Source organism: Talpa europaea (assembly GCF_964194135.1).
Source record: "Talpa europaea genome assembly, chromosome: 8".
NCBI lineage: Eukaryota > Metazoa > Chordata > Mammalia > Eulipotyphla > Talpidae > Talpa > Talpa europaea.
In genome coordinates this window covers 112275397-112300024 of record NC_140075.1, presented here as the reverse complement: position 1 = coordinate 112300024, position 24628 = coordinate 112275397, and the positions used below count along the sequence as shown (strand labels likewise).

Genomic DNA, 24628 nt, shown 5'->3' with positions numbered 1-24628 from the left:
TTTTTGCAAGACCATGAAGGATTTCAGAAATATTAAGTCCACAAATGTGAGGGAGCTGGATGTAAAGGAAGTTAAGAATAGTGTCACCTTCTAAATACTGATGCCAAAGGGCCCAAATCCTCTGGAGATAAAGGTGCTCTAATTACCCCATGGGCCTGAAATTAAATGCCTCAAAAGCTCTACATATGCTCAGGGCTCTCTGGTAATTAGCCAGGTAACAATTGCTTCTAATAACCACATTCTTGTCATAGGAATTAGCCCAGAGACAACTGACAGCTATTTCTAAGCAAGAGTCAAGGGACCCTAACCATGACAGAAAGGAATGATCTTTGCTCTGTGTCATAACCACTCTTCCTGTCTCAATATGGTGCACTTTTTTTTTGGGGGGGGGGGTGAGTAAGGAGAAATGGTGAGAATGAGGGGGTCACTAAAGAAAACAGTGTAAGCGTTTCTTGATTAAGAAACAGAATTTTGAGCTGTATTGTAATAGTGAGTACAGATAAGGGTCTAGGCACACCCAGACTTCCAAAGCAGGAAGCAGGAAAAGGAAACCCTGTGGTTTTCTTTCTACTAGGGATTCCCCTTGTTGGGTTAAGAAAAAGGTCAGGAAATATAAAGACTCTTTCCCAATGTCAATAAAGTCCAAGGGTGATAGAAATTCCAGGAGGTATAGGGTTCTAAAATTCTACATACAGATATCTACGTCATTCTACATTCAAATCCATAATAATGTCATCTGTTTTAAGGAGAAAAATCTGTATTCAATATTAAATCAAGTGTTTTAATATTTAACAAATACCACCAATGACAGCCATCATGTCAAGGATAAACATTATTATCATGAAAAATTGCACAGTAGGAATTCAGTACTTGCTTAGAGTATGGTCTAAAGCTGAGGACAAGCAGCAGTAATTGAAAACTGAAAATCAATTTATCTATTCTTGTACCTCATAATAACGACAACACTTTTTTTAGTGTTTTATACTGTATGATAGCATTTAACATACATTTTCTTAAAATTTAATTCAGAATCTCCTGAACCATGAAAATTTTAAAGAATTTTCAATTTTATTCTTAAACTCATCAAATAAGTTTTACTTTACTTCTTTTAAAGTAGCTTGGAAGCAGAACCAAGCAATTCAAAGCATCCAGAATTGCCTTCCATTAACTACTGCATCAGTTGTTCCTATTTATTGTCTACAAACAACTCAATCTAGTTTTGTTCAACTGAACACTTGAACTAGAACAAAAAGGACAGGCCTGAAGAGCTGTAATTGTGCTACTGCTCCTGTTGCAGATCAGCTAGCTTTCCAGTCTCTTCCACTTTAGGGTATTTCCCTCCTAAGTCTTGACCAGAGGTAGAGCAACCTGTATTGCTTCATTTCTAGAAAATTCTCTTAAATCATTAAAAGCAAATTTACATTTCCTGTATCCTACTTCTTCACATTCTTGGGCACTACTGTAGACTCTAATCTGGGTAATACTCTTTACCTTTCTGTAAAGAACAATCTTCTGGTTTTAAATAGTTCTTGTGGTTTTTCAAAGGTGCTCCTCACTTAAAGAACCATTTTGTGCTATCCCCAAAGTCTCATAATAAAGATGAAAGAGGCTCAGCCCACTTCCCTTTCCTTCTATACATCTCTTTAACATCCAAATAAATGTCAGTCTTTATTCTCCGCAATCTACTTATCAGCAAAAATCTCTCTTCATTACTATTATACTAGTCTCTTGTAGTTTATTCTTCATCCTGCTCTCTTCCTTCAAAGCTTGAAATTATTTTAACTGAAACTATTTTTGTATTGTTTTTGAAAGCTAGCACAGTTGTTTAAGTGTAAACAGCAATGAACCCAAGCCCTAGATGTATGTGTGTGAGTACATGTATAGGCTCATGTGTGCACGTATGTGTGTGTGTGCGACACGCGCGCACACACACATATACACACGCACAGCTGTCAGTTTGGGAATAAAAGCCTTAGGAATTAAAAAAAAATCACTTTTCTTAGCTTTAGATGATAAATAAAAAAATTTCAGATTTTAAAATGAAAACTGCATGCAAAAAGAAAAAAAAACACTACTCAAGAGCACTAATGACATAATGTGTGTGTTTTATCACACCAACATTTCTGTGGGACAACTGGGTCAGTCCTTTAGTTAACAGCACAGCAAGAGTAATTGTTCAAGGTTGCTAATACAACTTTTGCATCAATAAGATTTTAGCTGGCTGTCATGTGACTGCTGAGAAAAGCATAGTTTTCTGGGCAAAGCAAAACCTGTTGGCCTGACTAGGTCACGGAAACCCTGTAGTGCAGCAGGCTACTGCTTCCTCTGGCTGTTGGAGCAGGGCATACCTCTTCGTAATTTTTCGCCTCCACGCCATGCTTCATGTCTAGGATCACGAGTTGGTCAGGTATCCGCCCTGTTCCTGTGAAAGAAATCAAAGGATTCATTGTGTAGAATATTTAAAATTCCGGGAAATCACCCACCTACTCTCCCTCTCCCCAACTCTACTCTCTCAATAGAGGGAAACAGCCGCAACTCCTCCCCCTACTCAGCTGCAGAAAATTCCTGGCTCTGGGTAAAATCACAAGCATTCCAGACAAAGCCTCTATCTGTGTGGGGTGCCGGAAAGTAACAAGAGCATGCTGCTGGCAAACATCTCTGAGCGGGCAGGACACAAGATACTGCAGCTGGTACTACAGAGGAGAGGCGATGGGAAAACACACAGGTTTACTGGATTAGGCACTAAATCACCAAAGTCAATAGTGTAAAATTTTTTGTATAGTATATAGGTAGTGGGTAACAACTTATGCATTTCCACATCTGTCCTATCAAATTCTGAGAGGTCATGCTCAACTAGGATTACTGGATATATGCTAAGCTGGGGTTTACTGAATACAATATGAGTACTGAAAAGAACAAAGGCTTAATTAACTATTATGCCACTTTAATTCAAACACTTACATAAATATAAGTGGTCTTACATTTACCAAAATGTAGTGGTCTTACATTTACCACTTACATTTACGACATACGACTACTCCCATAAAGTTCTTTATAAAGAGAATGGCCCAAGAAAAAAACTTTACAATAAAAGTACAATGCTCAGGGATGCTTCTGAGAGAAAGAATTGTCTGTTTGGGATAGTAAGGCCAATATTGCAACACAGCTATTAGAAAAGTTAATCCGATTCAGCGTGATCAAAATGGAATTTTAACCGTATAAAATTCTTCATCAAAGAGAAGAAAGGGGAAGACCCAAAGAGTCCTAGAGAACTGCTCAGCCCCAAGCCCCTGGAATTCACCTGACTATATACAAACAGCCTGTGTGTTTTGGGAAACAGTGCCATGTAATCACTGAAGTGCTTAAGCCACTCGTGAAACTATAAGCCACAGAGAATGGTGCTGTATCTTCTCGTGCCTGAGACACTGCAGGTTTTCTGAAATGGCTGAAGTTAATCTAGAACTACTCACTGAGAATGCACTGGGTGCTAAAAAGTATGCTGGAGTGTACAATCTCTACCTCTAAGTAGTTTGACAGGGATCTAAGACATCAATACACAGAACAGCTACAACGAAAACACAAAACAGTATAAAACTTAAACTACCACAAACTGGTCCAGAAAATCCCAGTTGGGGAATTAAACGTAAATGGAGAGAAGAGATTAGACAGACTTCACAGAGGGAACACCTGCACACGGGACAAAGTATTCTAGGCAGAAGGCAAAACATGGGCAAAGTCTCAGATACTAAAATGAGTATGGCATATTTAAAAGGCAGCAAAGAAGTTCTTCTGGCTCGATTAAAAAGATGAATTTGAAAGCAACAGAAATAAGAGAATCGTTAGGATAAAGAACAAATGAAAAAAGTTATAGACGTCTTCTGAGCATTAAACCACTAAGTCTCTAAGAAACCTCCCCCACAAAAAAATGGAACCCTGAGAGTTCTCTTCTCCGAAGTCCAATGTGTATTTCTGATCAAAGCATTCTTTATCACACATGCAGTGACAATTTTTGCTTCTCTTTCCTCATTTAAAAAGTTGTGAAATTCAAGCAGCTCACAGTCCCACCTGGTCCATTTCTTCCTAACAGAGCCTTCCCACTATCTCTGTTTGCCAGACAGAGTATTATTAGCATTATTCAAATACAAGTGAAACCACAAGGCCACAGAATCCTGGCTGGTAGGAGTCCAGAGCAAAGACTTTTGCCCAGAACAGTCAGCTATCCCCATAGCTGACATCATAGTCCTAAAGCGTCTCCTTTGTAAAAAGACCCTTCAGTAACTTCTCTCTGCATTTGCCTGGCAAACAGACAATCTTTTCATAGGTGCTCTAAAAACCTCAAGGAATAATGTCTCATATAGACAGAACACAAATGAAATTAGAAACTGACTGCTGACTATAATGTGTGTGTGCAAAATTTTGTATAAAAATAATAAAATTCTGCATAATTTTTAAACAATTAGTTCCAAGGGATCTACATGCACAACACCAGCATATAAGAAATTCAGAAGAAACAAGCTATTTCATAAACTCCACCTCCAAATAGTTTAAAATTGCAAATGTATGACAAAAATGCATGAGACATTTATTTACGCAACACAGGGCTTCTTGAACACACAAGCGCGCACAAAAACAGGGATACACAATCCAAGATAAATAGTCCAATCAGTGAGTGATGTGCTATTTGGAAGAAGCCACATTAACGCCCTGCTGTTCTGAGATAAGCACAGTATCTCAGCATATTTGCTTTTTCTCTACCACCTGACTTATATTTATTTGTTTTATTGTCTGTTTCAAAAGAATATGTAAGTTCAGTGACAGGAAGGACTTCTGTTTTATTCATGGTTATACTCCCAACACCTAGAACAATGTTTGATATATAAGAGCACTAAATAAATATTTGCAGAATGAACGAATGAATCAATCAAGTATATGAATCAACAGAATAATTAAGTATTCTAAAAAAACCAAAAAGAAACTCATGTTTCTCCAACAAATAAACATCATGATGTGTTTAGAGGACAGAACAAACCAGACAGTCTGAAATCTGATTAGTAGTGGAAGACAAGGCTAGGGTGAGAGTACAGACTATTAAAAGCTAGATTTTAGATAAAATCCCCCCCAGCCACGAGCTTGAAAATCTGATGATTCTGAGGTTTATTCTATAGCCAGAGACATTACTACCACTACAAAGAAGGGAAAATTTTTAAAAAGGGGATGTCATGAGAAAAGATGTGTTTTGGGAAATACATCTAGAAGTAGTGCTAATAAAAGAATCCATGAATTAAAAGATTGCAGCTCAGATTTGGGTGGTAACAGATACAGAAGATATTGTGAAAAAAGCATCAGCATAACTTGATGATAGCCTGGAAATGGTTTTAAAATGATTTTAAAAACATAAGCCAGAGTAACTGTAAAGATGGAGGTAATACTGATGAAGGGGATTAGTTTGAAAGAGAAGCTCATGAATGCAGTCTGGTATCTTGGTTTTGAGTTAACAGTGGGAAAACCATGTGGAAATGTCCAGAATATTGTTGGGAGAGTCTAGAACTGGCAGGGGTGGGGACAGGAAGAAGGATATAACCATGAAATCACCGTAAAGCCCTTCAACTTTCTATTTTTAAACGCTTATTAATCTGTTTACTTCAAGTGGATGCAACATAACTTTTAAGCTAAGTTGACCCACTTTTCGATCAAGGAAATCAATTCTTGGTTAACTGTTAAAAGCAACTAATTGATCTGCTATTCCTGAGAATCAACTGGTGTTGTGGGCAAAAGTACTTGCTCTTCTATCCTCTAAGATCATATATTCTGGACAACCTGTAAGTGTAAAATTGTCAGGTGTCCTTTTTGCCCCTAAATGAAGAAAACTTGCAAATAAAGCCAAATGGAAGCAAGGAAAGGAGGCATTAAAAAAATAGGGTTCCAATGATTCTGTTAAAACCCTAAGATCCAGCCACACCTGAGGTGAGCACATTGTAGACTCACCAGTTCAGAGAGTTAAATGGTCTTTCTCTCCTTTCTCTGATAGCCAGTTTGAGTTAGGTTCTATGTCTTCCAGGCCAAAATAATCCCAACTAATACAACAAGTATAAATACACGCAGCTTTTGGGGTCTAGTGTGCTTAAAGTCAAAGAATAGCGAGTGAAAATGTTTTTTCACCTACTGCTGAGCATAGATGTGATCAAATAATTAATAAGTCTAAAGGTTCTTAAGGGATCTGGGCCAAAAAATGCACAGAAGACTCCATTGCAAGATATCAGGATTAGGAAACAGCAAGTGCTCCAGGGACCAAGACTGCTTCTGACTGCCAAATATTGGCAGTCTAATCCCCAAGAAAACATGTCATTGGTATATAAACATGTCACTAGCATCCATACATCACTCAAGTCAAGTACTTCCCAGCACTGATGAAATGCCTACTCCTTCCCGCACATGAAGACTACTACTCATTAGCCAACTTTCACTTACATGTGTATGCACCCTGGCAATTATAGTTTTCATTTCCTCTTCCTGCTAGACAAAGAGGGAAAGTTCATGCTCTTATAACCTGGGAAGGATGCTTAATTCAGGGAAAACATTCTGATTACTTACCCTTACTCTCAAAACATACTTCAAACATGTCATAATCTTCAGTGGTAAAGGCAAATTTCCCCTTGGTCGCATCCTCTTTGGAGTATAAAATATGACCAGCAGAATCTGTAATCTAAAATAAAAAAGAATAGGCATTAACAATCAGAGAAAGAACTTATGGAAAATAAAAAAAAAAAAAAACAACTGTCTATAAAACAGTTGCTATGTCTCAGAATGATGACTGTTTCAAACATTCCTTTAAATAGGAACTAGGAGATGAAACCCCCACACAGAAAATTTCATTCAAACAGCCTGACAGAACTGCAGGCTAGAATCTGTTGCAGCTATAGAATGTCTTACCATACCAAACGATTGATAAAATACAGGCTTATTAGCAAAAGCTCATTTTACATACTGTAGACCAGCATCATTCCCTAGAAAGGGACACGTCACAGAAACCAAAGTGGACAATTATCAAAAGAACACATGTAAGAACACATGTCTTCTGTAAAACATATCTTGATGGGGTGGAGAGGGGAAAAGGGCAACTGACACCAGGACAAAAGGAAAAGGAGCACATGTAGAGAAGAAAATCTGGGAGTGCTGTTCCCGCAAATTTCATGTCCATTATGTCAATGGCAACATGGGATTGAAGGAAGATTCAGGGGTAAAAAACAAGAAGTTTCTCCTGAAAGAGACATCCCTGGCTTCCACAAATGATAATTTCTTGAGGCTAGGTTGTTAATGTTAGTACTCCAAACTTAAGCCGCTCCATTGCTACAGAATGGCCTAAAGGACTGACGATACGACATATACTGGCAAAGGAATGATCACATATAAAGCAAGGGAATGGCAGAGTAACATAAGAGACTCAGGCTTCTTTTCCAGAGCACACGTCTCACTTAGCATAAGGCACATCTCATTACCTATGGTAAGAATATGGAACACAAAAGTAGTGTCTTCGTTAAACTGGAGGATCTAAAGCTGTCTGTAAAACAAGATTTCTTTTTATTGAGATTTAAAATAGAAAAACTGGGTAGCACATATTAAGTTTATAAATTTAAAACACTAGTTATTTTTGAGAGGTGAGATCTCTTTTTTATACTTTAGAATTTTCTTTTGATTTTCTACAAAGGCACGTATCACCTAAGGTCACAATGTAGACCAGCGTCAACCAATGATAATGTGGTATCATTTCTGGGGAAAAAGTAACTAAAGAGGGCCTCCCTGATGGCGCAAGTGGTGCCTAGCCGCAGCCACTGCAGCACGGGTTTGATCCCCAGCCAGGGAGCTACCCACATGGCGCAGCAGACCTCTCCTGTCTCCCCGCTGCTCCCCTCAGCAGTGTATTTCAGTCAATCTGCCTGTTCTATTCCCCACTCTGTCTCTGGTGGATCCTCTCACCACCCGCACCTCTGGCCTATACCCCTGTTCTTGTATGCATAAATAAATAAATATTAAAAAAATAACTGAAGAGACTATTATCACTGCTAAACAAATTTAGAGTTAATAAAAAAGGTTTTATGGTACATCTTCTAAATTCTCCAATAACAACAGTTAATATTAATCAAGTATCTTTTGCCATGATGTTGATCATTAATTAAATCTGTCAAACATTTAAGATGCTTTTAGATCTGTGCTGGATAATGGGGATGCATGGATATGTAAGACAGTTCCTGTATTCAAAGGGCTTAAGAGTCTCAATGAGGTGTGTAATAGGAAATAAAATAACCAATCCCAATGACTGAAAAACTATACCAAGTGCAATGCCTGAGGTAAGCACAGCTGCCATAGGATTATGGAGGCTGGAGAATATATCCTGGAGGAGGTGACATATGAGTGGGGTCCTGAAGGATGGGCTGCAATCAAAGGAAGAAAATGGGTGAAGACATTCAGGACAGTAAAGATGGCAAATATGAAGGTCTGGGGTCCAGAAAACAAAACAAAAACACAGTATCATCATAATACTTATAGCGAGTATTTATTGAGCATTTACCAAATGTTGGGTACTGTGCCAAGTGTTTTAAATAAGCATTGAAAATTTAATAACCACCTTAACCCTATAGTAAGAACTATTATTTTCCTCATTCTTCATAGGAAGAAACTGAGGAACACAAGTTTGCTGGCTAGAGAGGTATGGCCAGATTCCTGCAGAACTGCAACACCATGCTATGTTTAAACTTCATTTAGTGGACCTCCCCGGTGGCGCAGCGGTTGAGCGCTGGGTTGCGAAGCTGCCCGCAGCCTCTGCTGCGCCGGTTCGATCCCCGGCTGCTCCCCGGCCACCGGAGGAGGGTCCCACATGGTGCGCAGACCTCTCCTGCCGCCCGCTGCTCCCCTCAGCAGTGTCCTTCGGTCCTTCTGCCTGCTCTGCTCCCCGCTCTGGCTCTGGTGAATTCTCTCACCCTCCCGCGCTTCTGACTGTACCCAGTGCATGTATAAACAAAAAACAAACAAACAAATATAATAAATAAATAAACATGCCTCTAAAAAAAAAAAAATCTTTAAAAAAAAAAAAAAATAAATAAACTTCATTTAGTGCAAAGAGGAAAGGCAAAAAAGAATTTAAAATGAGCGTGATGTGATTCTAAGAAAGGAAGAAAAGTTCCATGCTGGTGACTATGCATTACTTAGGGTTTTAGAAAGAAGAACCTGAATAGTACTCAAGAGTAACAATACTAGAGATAAGACATAGGTTAGGACACACTCCCAATACTCCAGGTGAGAAATGATGAGGGTTTTGGGTATGGAGACCAAGTCTGAGGGATTTTAAAGCCCATGGGACAAGACAAAAAAGTAAATGCCCACAGGGATCAGATCAGCAACATGACTTAATCTATGGACCAGTATAAACCCACAGGGAGTGGTGGACAACATGGCAGGCTGGGGAACACGGGTCTCTCTCCAGGCAGAAACCAACACGGCCAAGGCATGCCAGGTTTTCAGATAATCCAATTTTTCAAAAGAAGTTAGATATTTTAATCTCTATTTGAATCATTTTAAATTTTAGATCCTTGAAACCAATCCCAATGATTGAAAAACTATGTCAAGACTAACCACAAAATGTCTACAGAACCAAATTCTTCTGGGCCACCAATTCCTGACCTCTGCAAAGGACAGGAAAAAAGCTGACTAAAATCACACAAAAATGCTGGGCAGCACTGAGGTCTTAGCTGAGATCATGGACCATGGATTTCTAGTGGCAATATGTAGCAGTCAAGATGCAGGAGCAAAGAAAAGTAATAACTGATTTAGACTCGAGGGTCTACAACTAAGTGTTTGAAAGGATAGGGGGATTAGTAATTATGCTATAAACTTTACATAATCATCCATCCTTACAACAACCCCATGGATAGTCTTAGTGTCCCCATTTTACTGATAAACTATTCAACTTGCCCATCATCACAGAGTTAATAAATTGTGGATTTGAGGAAAAGTTATAAAATCCATTCCACATTCTATGTTGCCTCTCCACAAAAGGAATGTCTTAAAGAAGTGGAATGCACAGAAGCCAAGAAAGACTAGCAGAATCCGATGGGCTTTTTGGATCAGTACAAGTCAGAAAGCCTCAGTGTCCTCCTGAGAGGGACATAGCGCTGCTCAGTCTGCATTCTCCACCTTAGAGGGATTAGCAGATAGCCACAGAGTAGTGGCCTTGAAGTGGATAATAACTAAATAACCTACCAGGAAAACTGAATCAACCCTGAAGATTCCTAAAGGGCTCTTGTTCATGTGGTACTGACAGTACTTACTCTGAGTAACTAACTAAAAGTGAAAAGCATAATAAAGGACACTGGAACCTTAGATGTATACATATTATAGGGCACAAAGGTCTGGGAACTAATCAAACCCTAAGTACTGCATAGTCACCAGCATGGAGCCTTTCTTCCTTTCTTATGAATCTGTTCACTCACCAGAAACTCAAACTTCCCACTCCCTATCCCCCAAAAGCACAATGACAACTCTTAAGAGCAAAGAGAAAGTTCGGAAAGATGTAAGGCAGGAATACCAGATTTTCATGTTCCAGGCTAATCTAAAAATCTTAATCTGGATTTGGTGCTTATGAATAAAGTTGCAAACAATTACCAAGGCAAACCTGTACAAAAACAATCTTCCAGATCTGCTCAGTGTACTAGTTTAATTCTTAAGGGAGAAAAGGGAAAGGATTACAATTTGCTAGAAACATTTAAGTGTAAATGAAAGCAGCAGAGGACAGAAGACATGGGGAATACATACCAAAGTTACAGCACTCACTAGGTATCTCAGATGTTATCATCTCCTCATTCAGGCAAGGAAAGAGGCTCTGTCACCTGCCTCTGCTCTGCCACTGGCCTCAGGCAAACAACCAAGCCTAATGAATTTTGTAAGATTTGGCAAATATGTGCCTAAAGTCCTCATATCCTAGAAGAACAGATCATGAACTTTTTGTGTTCTCCTAAGATACTAAGAGATTTCTTAAAAAATTTAAGGATGGGCCACTTTCGATGTTAAAGAAGCCTAGCGACGCAGGTCAGAAAACCCTTATTGAGGATCTGGTAAAAAGCCTTCATTGAGGGCCTCCCCGGTGGCACAGTGGGTCGAGTGCAGCGCTGTGAAGCTGTCCTGCAGTCTCTGCAGCACAGGTTTGATTTCTGGCCGGCCAGGGAGCAACCCACATAGCGCGGCAGACCTCTCCTGTCTCACCCGCTGCTCCCCTCAGCAGTGTGTTTTGGTCAGTTTGCCTGTTCTGCTTCCCACTCTGTCTCTGGTGAATCCTCTCACCCTCCCACACCTCTGGCCTGTACCCCAGCTCTTGTATAAATAAAGTATTTTTTAAAAAAAAAAAAGAAAAAAGAGTTCTTGTCACTAAAATAAAACATAATCTTATAAAAAAATTTTTAAAAAGTCTTCATTGAGTGAAATGAATTAAGACTGCCAAGTTTTTTCTCAAAGACTGCAACGGATACTCAGAAGGGGAAAAACTGATTCAATTGTCCTCTCCTACATTGTACATCTTGGAAGAATCACTAATTTTGATTCTTCTATGACATCTGAATATTTATTAATGATTCATTCTAGGGCAAAGACTCAAATGCTCCATTTACTATCACTACCTAGACCTATGAAATTTACCTCTCAGTTATAGTGTGTAATAATTCCCTCATGGCCTCCATATTTCTACACTTCCAACAATTCTCAGCTAAGGTTATTTATCTGGCTATTTGGAAATCTAGGTAGGCAACTTAACTGTCAGGTTGAGCAAACTCTTATAAAGACTATTGAGCATTCTAACAGATCTCAGCATTTTCCTGAAAATTAATAGGTTTCCCATATAGTTCATAACTGCAACGATTTAGGAGTCAAGCCATTGACCTTAAGGAAAAACAAATCACATTCCCTAACACTAACAAAATTAGATTAATCAGCAGCTAGCTAGAATTAAGGAGTAGAAAACTGGGCCAGGTTCAATGACTAGTCAGAGGTAGTAAAGGTTGAAACAGTGGTTTTTTTTTTAATTTTGTTTAATTAAAATATTCTGATTATAGGTCACCTTAAAAGATGTGATTTCTCAGTACTGAGATTTTTCTTGTCAAATCTCATTAGAAAACCACTTTAGTAATCTAATCTGTTAACTGCCACTTTTATCTATTTCAACAGAAAGGCCTTAAAGGATCCTTTAACAATAAAAACACATTTATTGCATAGTTCTTACTTAAACAAAGGTAATATCAAGCCATAAAGTTTGCCTATATGACATCAAGGAATAGGAAGTAATAAAGATATGTTACTAGATAACGCGTTCTGAAGAAAAGTAAACCAAATTGCACAACTTTAATAAAACTGGGAGTAAAGTGTTAATTGTATATGCAGAGTAGCTGATATCAAGACTATGTGGATACTGGGCCTCCCTGGTGGTGCAAGGGGTTAAGATACAACCTATGAAGCTATCTGCAGCCACTGCAGCATGAGTTTGAACCCCAGCCAGGGAGCAACCCACATGGCGCAGCAGACCTCTCCTGTCTCGCCCGCTGCTTCCCTCACGCAGTGTCTTTCAGTCGATCTTCTGGTTCTGTTCCCCACTCTGTCTCTGGTGAATCCTCTCACTCCCCACACCTCTGGCCTGAACCCCAGTTCTTGTATGTATAAATAAATAAATCTTAAAAAAAAAAAAAGAATATGTGGATACTCATAAGGCAAGTGTCAAATTAATAAGAATACAGGTCACTGAATAACTGAAATCATTGGGAATTGGATTTTCTTGTACCATTCCAGGTAGTGGATTAAAATAGATACTTGAGGGCCTCCCCTGGTGGCGCAGTGGTTGAGCGTTGGGCTGCGAAGCTGCCCGCAGCCTCTGCAGTGTGGGTTCGGCCCGGCTGCCAGGGAGGGTCCCACATGGCACAACAGACCTCTCCTGCTATGCCCGCTGCTCCCCTCAGCAGTGTATTTCATCAAGTCTGCATGTTCTGTTCCCCGCTCTGGTGAATTCTCTCACTCCCCCCCCATCTGACTGTACCCAGCGCTTGCATATAAATCTTAAAAAAAAAAAAAAAAAGATACTTAAGCAGGCCCTACTCCTGAAATCTGTTCCCTGTTATTTTACCAAACATTCAAAATACCCCACCACTTCAAAAGGATATTCAAGTACCTTAGGCCCAAACACTAAGCCAATAAAGCAATTAGGAATAAAAGAGAACTGAATCACTTGGAGGAAGAAAACAAGAGGCACTCTCAAGAGTCTGAAATGAACAAATGATACTGTACAATAAATGTGGCTCCATGTTTTCTGGAAGCCAAGATTAGAAGAGAAACAAGTTGGGTTACACATTTATTTTCGGATGAAAGCTCACAGGTTTATCTTAAGAGACAAATTTTCTGGTATTAAACATGAAGAACAATTTAATGGGAAGGTCCCTGTAAAAGCACTGTGACCTATAAGAAGACTCCATTTTCAACCATGACCTTGCTAAAGATACAAACGGGTGCTTCTGGTGACCTTATGTGATGCTCTGTTTTACCTAATGCAGAGGTGGGATGTAAAGAAACTAGATGAATGCTCCAGTGCCCTGGTTTTCTGCCCCGACTTTAATGCTACCACTTCTCTGGCCACCTTACAGCCTCATGTCACAAAATTTCCAGTCTTTCTTTAAAGTTACAAGGCTAGCACTCCTTTTGACCACCTGCTACTACTGCAACTGTGTTTAAAAAAAAAAAGCCAAGAAAAACTCTTAAAATTAAGACTATCCGGGGCCTCCCTGGTGTTGCAGCGGTTAAAGTCACAGGACTATCCAGGTTTTGCCAGCCATGGCAGCATGAGTTTGATCCCCTGCCAAGGAGGCTAACCCACATAGTGTAGGAGACCTCTCCCGATGCTCCCCTTAGCAGTGTATTTCGGTACATCTATCTGTTCTGCTCCCCACTGTCTTTGGTGAATCCTCTAACCAACCTCCACCCTACACACCACCTCTGGCCTTCACCCCAGTTCTTGTATGCATAAATAAATAAATAAATCTTTAAAAAAATACATCCATCCAGAGCTTGGTTTCTAATACCGTTCTCCAATAAAAGGATCCAGGGTTCCTTGGAGAAACAGCTGATTCCAGGATGGAGGCAGGAAACAGGTAAGATGAGCTTGGAGCATCTCGCTGTGGCAGAAAGGAAATGCTCAAAATCAAGACAAAAAACCCCACAAAAATGGGGGTATTTCAAAGGACACGGGAGCCAAATCAAAGTGCTCCCAACGGACAACTGAAACAATTTGAGTGATGAAAGTGTTGGACTGCTAATCTAAAGCATGAAATGAAGTATCTGTGCATCCATATGGCTAGAGATATTGAATAATAAATAAGATACAAACAGCCCCTGCACAAGACTAATAATTTATGTAGAAACTGCACTCCCAAGGTGGCTGAGTAAACCCCCTCTCCATAAGTGTGGGCTCCACAATGCTGACTGCCTTCCAAAGGGGGAAAGACTTTACAATGGAGAAATTTGACAAACTACCTCAGAGAGCGCTATCAACAGTAATAAATCATGTTACCAGCATGTTCCCTTGACAGGCTGTGATGAAAAGGACACTTTACCTTGTAATCTTCCTCACTCAAACCCATAATCCCAGTTTTATCATGAGGAAAACACTGAACCCCAACAGACAGGCATCCGACAAAATACTTGACCAGTACGCCTCACAACTCACAAAGTCACTTTAAACAAGGAAAGTCTGAGAATTTGTCATAAACTAGAGGAGCCAAGAGTCATGACAAAGGTAACATATGCAGGACGGGATCGTGGAACAGAAAAACAGGACAAAGGTAAAGACTAAGGGTACCTGAATGAAGTACAGACTTCAGAAAATAATACAGATCAACAGCGGCTTGTTCATTGTGACAAATGTGCTACACTAAAGTCACATGTTAACAACAGGGGAAACTGGGTGTGGGAAATCATCATTGCTTTTCTGTAAACTAAAACTATTCTAAATTACCACCCTGAAGTCAAACATACATAAACACACAAAAATCCAGATTCTCAAGATATCTGTTGTCTACTCAGAGTCATACAAGTAAATCAAAATTTTCACACACTTATGAGGCATACACAAATAATTCCTATAAAATGGCATATGACCCATGAGGAGGTGGCAAATGTGTCCTCCTACTGGCACGGGCTGCACATTACTTCCACTGCCTAAATCAGCCCCATAACTATCAGTTAAGAATATGTGGAAAAAACAAAACACGGTTCTTCTCCAGAAATGCTTCCACAGCCGCAGAGGTCAACAGCTTTAGTGTAGTTGGTGAAATGTGGAGATGTAATTTCCTTCCAATAAGCTCACACCTGCACTGTCTTCCTCAGGTTTATGATCAGTCTGAGACATAATACTGAGTATACAATGTATACATATTATTTTAAGGATAACTAGCAACTTTTTGTCTCCTGAATGACTAATTCAGTAATTTACAAAGAGTTGTAGAAGTTCTATACATTGAATAAAAATGAGCAAATAAACCTAAACAGAAACAACAGCTTTTTCTCCCTTTGAGAGATTACATAGCAATGTAATTAGACTGAGGTTCCAAATATCAGTCTGCATTCAAATGGTCCCACTTGCTAGCTATAAAGTCTTGGCGTATGTGCTTTAACTTCATATTAAAATTAAGGCAATGGCGAGGCAGACCCCTCCTGTCTTGCCCGCTGCTCCTCTCAGCGGTGTATTTCAGTCAGTCTACCTGTTCTGTTCCCCACTCTGTCTCTGGTGAATCCTCTCACCCCCGACATCTCTGGCCCGTACCCCAGCTCTTGTATGCATAAATAAATAAATCTTTAAAAATATAAAATAAAATAAAGGCAATAGTGTCAACTTTATGAGGTTACTGTGAGGATTAAATCTAATATAAAGTGTCTAGAACAGTGTCTGACACACACACAGCAAGAAAAAATGTTACTACTACTGTCTTTGTTATTGTTAGCATTGTTGTTTGTAACTGTTAGGGATAACTCAAAATTCCATAAACATTCAAGTCACTAAACATACTTCCAAACTAACAGTGCTAAAGGGATGACAAACTATCATAAAGTAAACACAGGGATGATTAAGGGGGAAAAAGAGGCAAACTTTCAGGGAAGCAGCAGCAAGGCTTAGGAACTGAAGGGATATAAAATGCCTACAAATGGGGATTTGCTGCATTTGTAGTAGCTGTGGGAGCTGAATACTACCTGGAGTCCCAGAATAAAGAGAGTAACTACAAATAAAATGAAAGTAACTTAGTGGCTACTCAATTCATAAAAATAAGATTTCCTAACTGTAACCTACTTCTGTTGTGTTTATCCCTTAAAGAATACTAGTAAGATTTTTCTCTTTTCTTTCTTTTCCTTTTTTTTATTTCTACATTCCCCATACAATTGCAACCTCGATTTTGACCCTTATCCCTCCTTTCCCCCAAAAAAGAGTGTCTCTGGTTCATAGTTGTTTGTTGACTAGTAAGATTTAATAAAGTAAGAAAAGGTAAAAAAAAAATTCCTAGTTGCTAACAAGGAATAGTAAGAAGTCAAGATGACTCCAGCATTTCCTGCATGTATTTTTTAACCCAACAGGTAATACACATTGAAGGGGCCCAACATTAGGTGTGGAGGGCAAAGAAAGACAGTGTGTGCATACATAATGATCAGAGGCCATGGGTCTATTTGCTTCATTTGTAAGAAAATGAATCTCAAGTCATGGGGTCTATTACTAGAAGATATAAAAAAGTAGAAAGAACACCAAGTCACTGAAGATGCTGTAATTTTGGATTGGAAAATACCACAAGTCACCACTGTTCTCAAAAATGAGGAAGATGGACAATGCAGCATAGCTCTATTTAATGGACATAAAATGAATTTACCCAGATCTTTTTAACAAAAGCACATGCAAAATCAGTCAACCGCATTCCCGAAATCAAAGGATCACGTCGAGATTTTATCCAGAACACAGTCAAGTTTAGAAAGGCTACAGGCAGCACTTAGCAACACTTAATTCTTGCAATCCAACACAATTCAGCAATGACCTAGCAGAGCAGAAAGTACTGCTTAAGCTAAAATATGATCAAGGAGGCTGGAGACTCTTTGTATAAAAGTGTTGAAAACTAGAAATGGAAAACTTCCAGGCCCTGGTATGATCATGGATAGATGTGCTCCTGCTTCTATCAGCATTTGCTACGTTAACTTAACATAAGCAATCCTCATGCTGAGGAGGAGGGGAGGGTTAGGGGAAGAAAAAAGGAGAAAGAGGGAGGGGAATGAGTAGGAAAGACCAGTTGCTGCCCTAATAATAATACTGCAGGGGGTGAAGCCAGATCAATTTTTTTTTTCATACTGTTCCAAAGTTATTTACGGTAAAACCCTCCAGCATGATCCTTTCAGGCACAAATAAAGCCTTGTTCTTTCTTAACAACTAGTCCCTTGATTTCCCACACGTTATGTTGAACAATGAGGTTGGGGGCACAGGATAAAGCAGATGACATCAACCTCCCTCAAGTCGGAGGCTTGTTCGGGAGTCCAAATTCTGGTCTGCAGCCAGCTGGCTGGTTTCACAGAGGCTTCTACTGTCCTGGCTGCCAGGCTGCGTACGCATACGGGGGCAGTGGCGCAGGATCAAGCACCAGTCAGCAATTCACACAAGAACCAGTATAGAAGAAGTTATGGCACCCCACTAGGTTACCTTTACAAATCTGTTCCATTTCCCTAGAAACGAGGCTCAGTTGTCAGAAGTCATGATAAAGACAAACTCTAAGCAGCCCCCATCTCTAGATCAGTTTAAAACAGACAAGGTTGTGGATAACTGTAGAATAGGAGAGGTTTAAATGAAGAAACATACTGTTTAATTTCAATGGAGAAGGAAACACAAAGTCAGGTTTAAATTAAAGCTAGAAAAATCATGTTTAATGCAAAAAAATCCCTCAACTTTAATACTTTTCAATGTAGTCTTCTGTGCTAAACTAGTCATTGGCCTGTTTCTTACCCATCGGACAATAGAGAGGTCAACCATAAATTATTAGGAGCTATTTTTTTCCCCACAGAAAAAGATCAGCTCTCAGAATAGATATCAGTAATGATAACTGAAATATAATTGTTCCAAATAAAATTACCTCAAACTGCAGCATATATACTTTCTTCATACAGTTTTTTAGTGGGGGGGAAAAAGGGGGGGCGTGCTATAAGAAAAGGGCAGACCCAACTGCCAAGCTGCGGCTTCTTAGTTTTCAGGCTTCAATTTCTTTTTCTTATTAATATAGCATTTATTTGGCTTCCCTGTCAAACCCTGAGCCAACCGTTCCCTAGGGGAGGCAGAGGCAAAGGTACAGGGCAGATGAAGCATGGGAGAAAGAACTATGGGAGGTGGAAATGGCGCCTTCCCATGGTGAAGAGGATGAGAAAAGCCACCATCAGGGAAAAAGAGTCCCTGACCTCTAACAGGGCCAAGCCCAGAATGGGGTGGGAGACGAACTGTGGCTTCAGAGAAAGGTTCCTGGCATAACCAGTGATGAGGCTCTCAAACACAATCCCAATTCCAGCCCAGAACCAGATCCCCTACTGTGGCAGCCCCAGCCCCAATGAACTTGGCTGCTGTATTGCTGTCCCTTGAAATGGCGCTGGTTTGGAAGCTGTGGCAGGAATCAGCAAGTTCAGGGGACATGGGCCTGCCAAGTTTCAAGGCTCTCATCTGTCATTGTCCCTTGGGGGTTTCAGCACCACAGCAATGATCGCCTCAGTAGCTGAGATGTGCTCCTGATCAAGGCGGAGGTGGAGATCAACTTGGTGCAGGCATACACTTTGGGGCGAGAGGCGCTCCCAGAGCAGAGAAGACAGTTCAAGCTTAAATTGTGACTAGTATGTGACTCAAGTCACACTACTCATGTGACCTGTTTGGCTTTCTCATCTATAAGCGAGGAAAGATCTGGATCATAACTGGGTATAGGAGCCAAATAATCTCATTTAGCAAAAGGAATTAATCAGCATTAGCATTCTTGAAAAATGATGATGAAAAATGTCAGCTCATTAGATTATTTGGAAGAGGCTGAAAAAATATTTATAAATGACTTAAATTATGCCATAAGGCTTTTCTTTTCTTTCTAGTGATGATTATGACAACGCCTCACAATTTTTTCCCCTCACTTTTTACAATCTATTTCCAAAATATTAGTCAGCCTTAGGCAACAACTCATTTCAAACCCTAAAATTAGTTCATCCTCCAATTTTCACTATTAGCAAACATAACATTCTAAATAATAAATGGTGCCGAGCCCATTAAATTACCATCTTTTGGGGTTTTTTTTTTTTTAAAAGATTGATTTATTTATACAAGCACTGGGTATAGTCAGAAGCACAGAAAAGTGAGAGAATTCACCAGAGCCAGAGCGGGAAGCAGAACAAGCAGAATGATGGAGGACACTGCTGAGGGGTGCAGTGGGTGCGGCAGGAGAGGTCTGTGTGCCATGTAGGACCCTTGCCGGCAGCCAAGGATCGAACCGGTGCTACAGAGACTGCGGGCAGCTTTGCAGCCCAGCGCTAAACCTCTGCGCCATCAGGGAGGCCCCATCATTTAGTTTTAATGTAAATGTGTTTTTTCAATTCAAAATCAACAGCAAGATGCTGAATTTTTGTAACCTTTTATAGCCTTTTGTAGCCTTTTATTTTAGACTTGACATAACAAAGAATGTTTTAGAGTCATATGGATGATGAGTTGATAATACCATCCTGCTTCAATTTTGTGCAAACAAAAATCTTTATCTGATACCTTTTAGCTAGTTTAGTTCCTTGCATGGAATGGCAAGGAAGGGTGACATGGGGTAGACTCCAATGGAAACCTCAACACAAACTAACACCTCAATACAGTCCTGAGAGGAAGCCTTTGCAGCAGCATCCACCCATCTTCATCTTTCTCTGTTCAGAGAGGCCTCCCCTAATCACTCAAATGTTCTTTATACCATCAATCACTGTTTGATTTTTCATTACAGCATTACTTACAATACTACCTAAAAGTGTATCCTTTCCATTTATTTTTTGTCTTTGTTTCCCACTACAGCTCAAGGACCTTGTCTGCTGTTCATCCTCATGTCCCCAGGTAGGCTTGTCATGTACAAAATATTAAATATTTGTTTATTTGGGGATATCACAAACAAAATACTCAGAAATCCATTCATAAAATATTCATCTGTGTATCACTGCAAGGACACACAGGGGACTCAGATTTGCAGTTCAATTTTCAAACAAGATGTAACTTAAGCACATAAGAGGTGGTTAAAGACAAACACTGCTCCAGGTTAAATGAGTATGTACCCAAAGAACAGTAAGGTATTTACTATGGCTTGAGAGGGGTGATAGGAAGAAGAAAAGATTAGGACAGTGCCAATCTATGTGTTCATTCATTCCTTATGCTGAATGAAGTCCTACTATGTTCCAGGCACCCCATTACACAAAGGTGTGTCAATGATACATAATTCTCTGCTCAAGGAGTACGGTCTAGCTGAGACAGGTTACCACACAACTATGACATAAAGTAATACACAAAACATAGATATATGCATTAGACATTAAGGTACCCCTAGACATCTAGACAGGAAGATGTAGTCAACCAAGGCATGCAGTCACAAAAACCATTCTAAGAGAAACAGCCTCTTTCAGAGCAACAACTAAATGCCAAGTCTGTTGGCCAAGTTTTGCATTATAAAGATCTTTAATTCTCCTAACTTCAACCCAAACCATGGCTGCCTGAACCAGGGGTGAACATGTGACCAAAGAGAAGACAATCAATAGGTTGTTCAGAGACAGAATGCCGCCTAGGATGTATTATAAAAGGAGCTGAGCCCATCAGATTCTTGCACTCAGGAGCTGCACTGCAGAAGCTGAAATGATACATAGAATCTTTGAGGCAGAGTCAGGGCCATGAATGGTCACAATTTAAGAGAAAGCAGAACTAAGTGAGCAGACACTAAGAAAAAAGTTTGCAGATCCTGCCAAATGGCTCAGTCTAGCCCACAAGTGTGTATTGTGGCCTGCATAATATATTTAATTAAAAAAAAATGACACCTAGCCTGTGGTTTTTAAAACACCATTCCTACAAAAAGGAACCAGAACTCCTTGGAGGAACAACTGCTTCCAGGTCAGGGGCTGGACATAGAAAAGATCACTCTTTATTCCACAAAAGAGAAGGGTTTAAAGATAACATACTACTGACTTTGAAGACGGAAAAAGGGAGTTATCAAAGAATATAGTTGGTTGCTCAGAGCTGAAAAAGGCAAGGAGACAGAATTTCCCCTGGAGTCTCTGAAAGGAACTCTCCTGCTCACACCTTAATGAACAAAGTATATTTCTCACATATATTTGGTCTTCATCCACAGTTCCAGGTTCACAGCTCCCCAAAGTCTTGGAGTTCCCGAAGTGTTGAGAACGATGAAAGTTATCTCTTGTATTGTTAATGGTGACCTTTGAGGAGGTGTCTAAAGATGGGGGCTGGAACCAATGGTCAAGATGGAACAAGTATGGCAAGATCCAGAAAAGCACTGACTCTAGGTGATACACACATAGCAGATGCACTGAACTATTTTCTATAATCTATAAAACTGAAAACAAACGAATGCCAAAACCAATTTGAATTAGCGACATTTTAAAATCAGGAACTTTCATATCAAAATTGGGATTTCTGGGCCTCCCCTGGTGGCGCAGCAGTTGAGTGCTGGGCTGCGTAGCTGCCCACAGCCTCTGCAGCGCCGATTCGATCCCTGGCCACTAGCGAGGGTCCCACATGGCGCACAGGTCCCACATGGCATGCAGATCTCTCCTGCCGCCTGTTGCTCCCCTCAGCAATGTATTTCATCAGTCTGCCTGTTCTGTTCCCCGCTCTGGCTCTGGTGAATTCTCTGCCCTCCTGCGCTTCTGACTGTACCCAGTGCTTATATAAATAAATAATCTTAAAAAAAAAATTGGGATTTCTGATTTTATTTGAGAAATCAGATGCAGCAATAAGACCAGATGACAAGTCTGAGCTGAGTACTGGTCACTCAGAATGAACACTTTCCTCCACTTGGGATTACCCACCATTTATCACCACTGCTGTTTCTCTTAAACCTCGTACCTCGTCCAATTTATTCATTTATTTCCTACTTGACATTTGGGTGTAAGACCCCAGAAGTGAGAAGTCCCACTATGCTGGCTAGTGGCAAGAGAACAGAGCACACATGGGAGAGTAACTGAGCCATGGCAAAATGCTATGTGTAGATGTACAGCCTGCTGTTGAGGTCCCTTCAGCAGCCTTAGGTACAGATGTAATTCTTATAAGGTTATGGTACACCATGGTTTCTATATTTAGTGTGTAACAGAAGCAAGGCATATGCTTGACATTCTGGAATATATGAACATGAAAACAGTTCCTGGGTTTGGGTGACCAACTGTCTAACAAGATGACAAGGAATAAAGATTAAGTAGTTAAAAGTAGATAGATACAAGATGAAAACAAGCGAGTTCAAGGTTTTGTTCAGGGTGGCTCATACATAAAATGCAAAAGGGGGGGGGGGTTTGAGAAAATATATGAAATTTCAGGTACAGATGAAAAAGAGCATTTACACAGCATTTTGGGAAATGGAGATGAGAGTAAAGTCTCTTTTATTGCTCAAATTCTCTGATTCTACACATCCTTTGAAGAGCCAGACACATGACCCTCAAACTGGTGTATCTAAGCCTCTGAAATTAGACCATCACAGCTTTTTTGGCCAGAGAGAAGTTTGATACCTGAAGAGAATAAAAGGATAGGTCACTGAGCAACAGGCCTGCAAATATACAGTTTATACCGCCTAAATAAAGTACACACAAATTGCATCTGCTACCACTCTTGGGTCTCAATAACTTACACAGAAGCTATGATCCTATTATAAAAGTTTCTTCTTTATTATAAAAGTCTATCAAAAGGCCATTTTTGCTAAAAGAGTGTTTATGTGAATAAGATCACCTAAAATACAATCACGTCCTGACTAATTATATTAGCATTGCAAAGATCTGATCTGGTCACCTTAACAGCGAATGGGCCCAAAACAGCATTATGGTAATAGCTGCCACCATCCAAGAATATCCGTGAAATTTAACAATTCCAGACTCGGGGACACCAGAAAGAAAGGACAAGAGTGAGTAACCAAGACCGTTTTGTGACCAATAACCGACTTTAATCACAGGAATTTCAAATAAAAAGGAGAGAATTCGATTGCAGTACTTTTCCTTCGCCTTACTTAACTCCACTCAGGGCCCTCTCTGAGGCTCCAGCTTACTCTATTACTCTGAGCCTCAGGATGGTGCACGAACTAAACGGTCATGTACCTAAAGTTGCGCAGGACCTGACAAACAGCTAATGCTCAATAAATAACAGGTTTTATTAATCACAGTAAGCTTCAGTGGCCGATTATCCTGCAGGTGTCTTAAGACGCCAAACCCTGAAAATACCCATCATTAAAAGACTTTTTTGGAGAACCAAGTTCAAAGTACCTAAGACCTAAACAGGTATAGACAGTGACAGCGACCCAGAGGTGGGGCCGCCGCAGCTCCGGAGCCATGGCATCCACCAAAGCCTCGCGGTCCTTCTAAGGGTTCCCCAGCACTGGTACCCAGCCCCGCCCCGAAAACGCCAACGAACAATGTGAGGGGGCGGACTCGACGGCGAGCCCTTCGAACTCCGGGGAGGCGAAAGCTCCTTCTAGGCCTCAGCACGCCCGATCCCCCCTCCCCCACAATCCTCGGCCTCTCTTAGCCCAAGCCTGCGGTTCTCCCTCCTCGCCCCGCGCCGCCCAGTGCGCACCTTGAGGTGGGTGCGCAGGCCGCCAGCGCCCCCAGACTGGTCGGTGATCTCGTACGCGCCCGTCACCAGCAGGTCCTTGTGGATCTCCTCGCGGAGGCACTTGCGGGAGTTAACAGGCAGGTGGAAGGAGATGGCGAGGACCGAGCTGGGGCCGAGAAGGAGTAAAAGCAGCAACGGTAACGGGCAAGGGCCACGCTGGGCTAGAGGGCCAGACAAACCAAACATGGTGCCGGAGAAATGTTCACCACCCCGGGCCTCTACCGCGCCGGAACCGGGAGGGCTCACGTGACTCACCTGCGAGCTGCCGATCCTGTCGGCGCCATTTTGGAAACTGGCATACTGAGGATGAATAGCTAATAAGTCTCTTAAAATGGAAGAAATTCTATGATGCCACGTTGTGCCTACAAAGTAACGTGGTTAAGTAATATTTTCTAAAAGTTTACTGCAAAAGTTTCGCTTTTTGTAGAAGTTAATGAGCGTTCGGTCGGCCATGGCAAGTACGGGCATCCCTGGAAGTAATTGCTGTTTAACTTCCGGAAGCAGTGCCGGGCAATTTTGAAGTCAGTGATACCATAGCAACCTGGCCCCAATAGGAAACAGCCACAAGTTCCTTCCTTGGGCCCGCCCACCAGCGCCAGGCGGGCGGGGTGGGGACGTGACGAAAGGTTGGCCGACTTGGCACCTTCACTTCTAGGTGGCACCAGGGACGGAGCCCTGGCGGGGAAAACCGAGCGGCCTAGCGGAACGATTGTATTTTGACGA

The 24628-nt window shown here is 40.7% G+C and overlaps 1 protein-coding gene across 1 annotated transcript in view; it reads right to left on the bottom strand.

Annotated features, from left to right (window-relative positions):
• The window catches only part of TMED10 (transmembrane p24 trafficking protein 10), a gene marked incomplete at both ends in the record, with an annotated part of 32070 nt that extends 7979 nt beyond the window's left edge, over positions 1 to 24091 (bottom strand). Inside the window, 3 exons of the mRNA XM_084241373.1 lie at positions 2349 to 2422; positions 6592 to 6703; positions 23867 to 24091. Of these exons, the coding sequence (XP_084097499.1) occupies positions 2349 to 2422; positions 6592 to 6703; positions 23867 to 24091 (411 nt within the window). The remainder of the gene's footprint in view (positions 1 to 2348; positions 2423 to 6591; positions 6704 to 23866) is intronic.
• Positions 24092 to 24628: the final 537 nt, after the last annotated feature.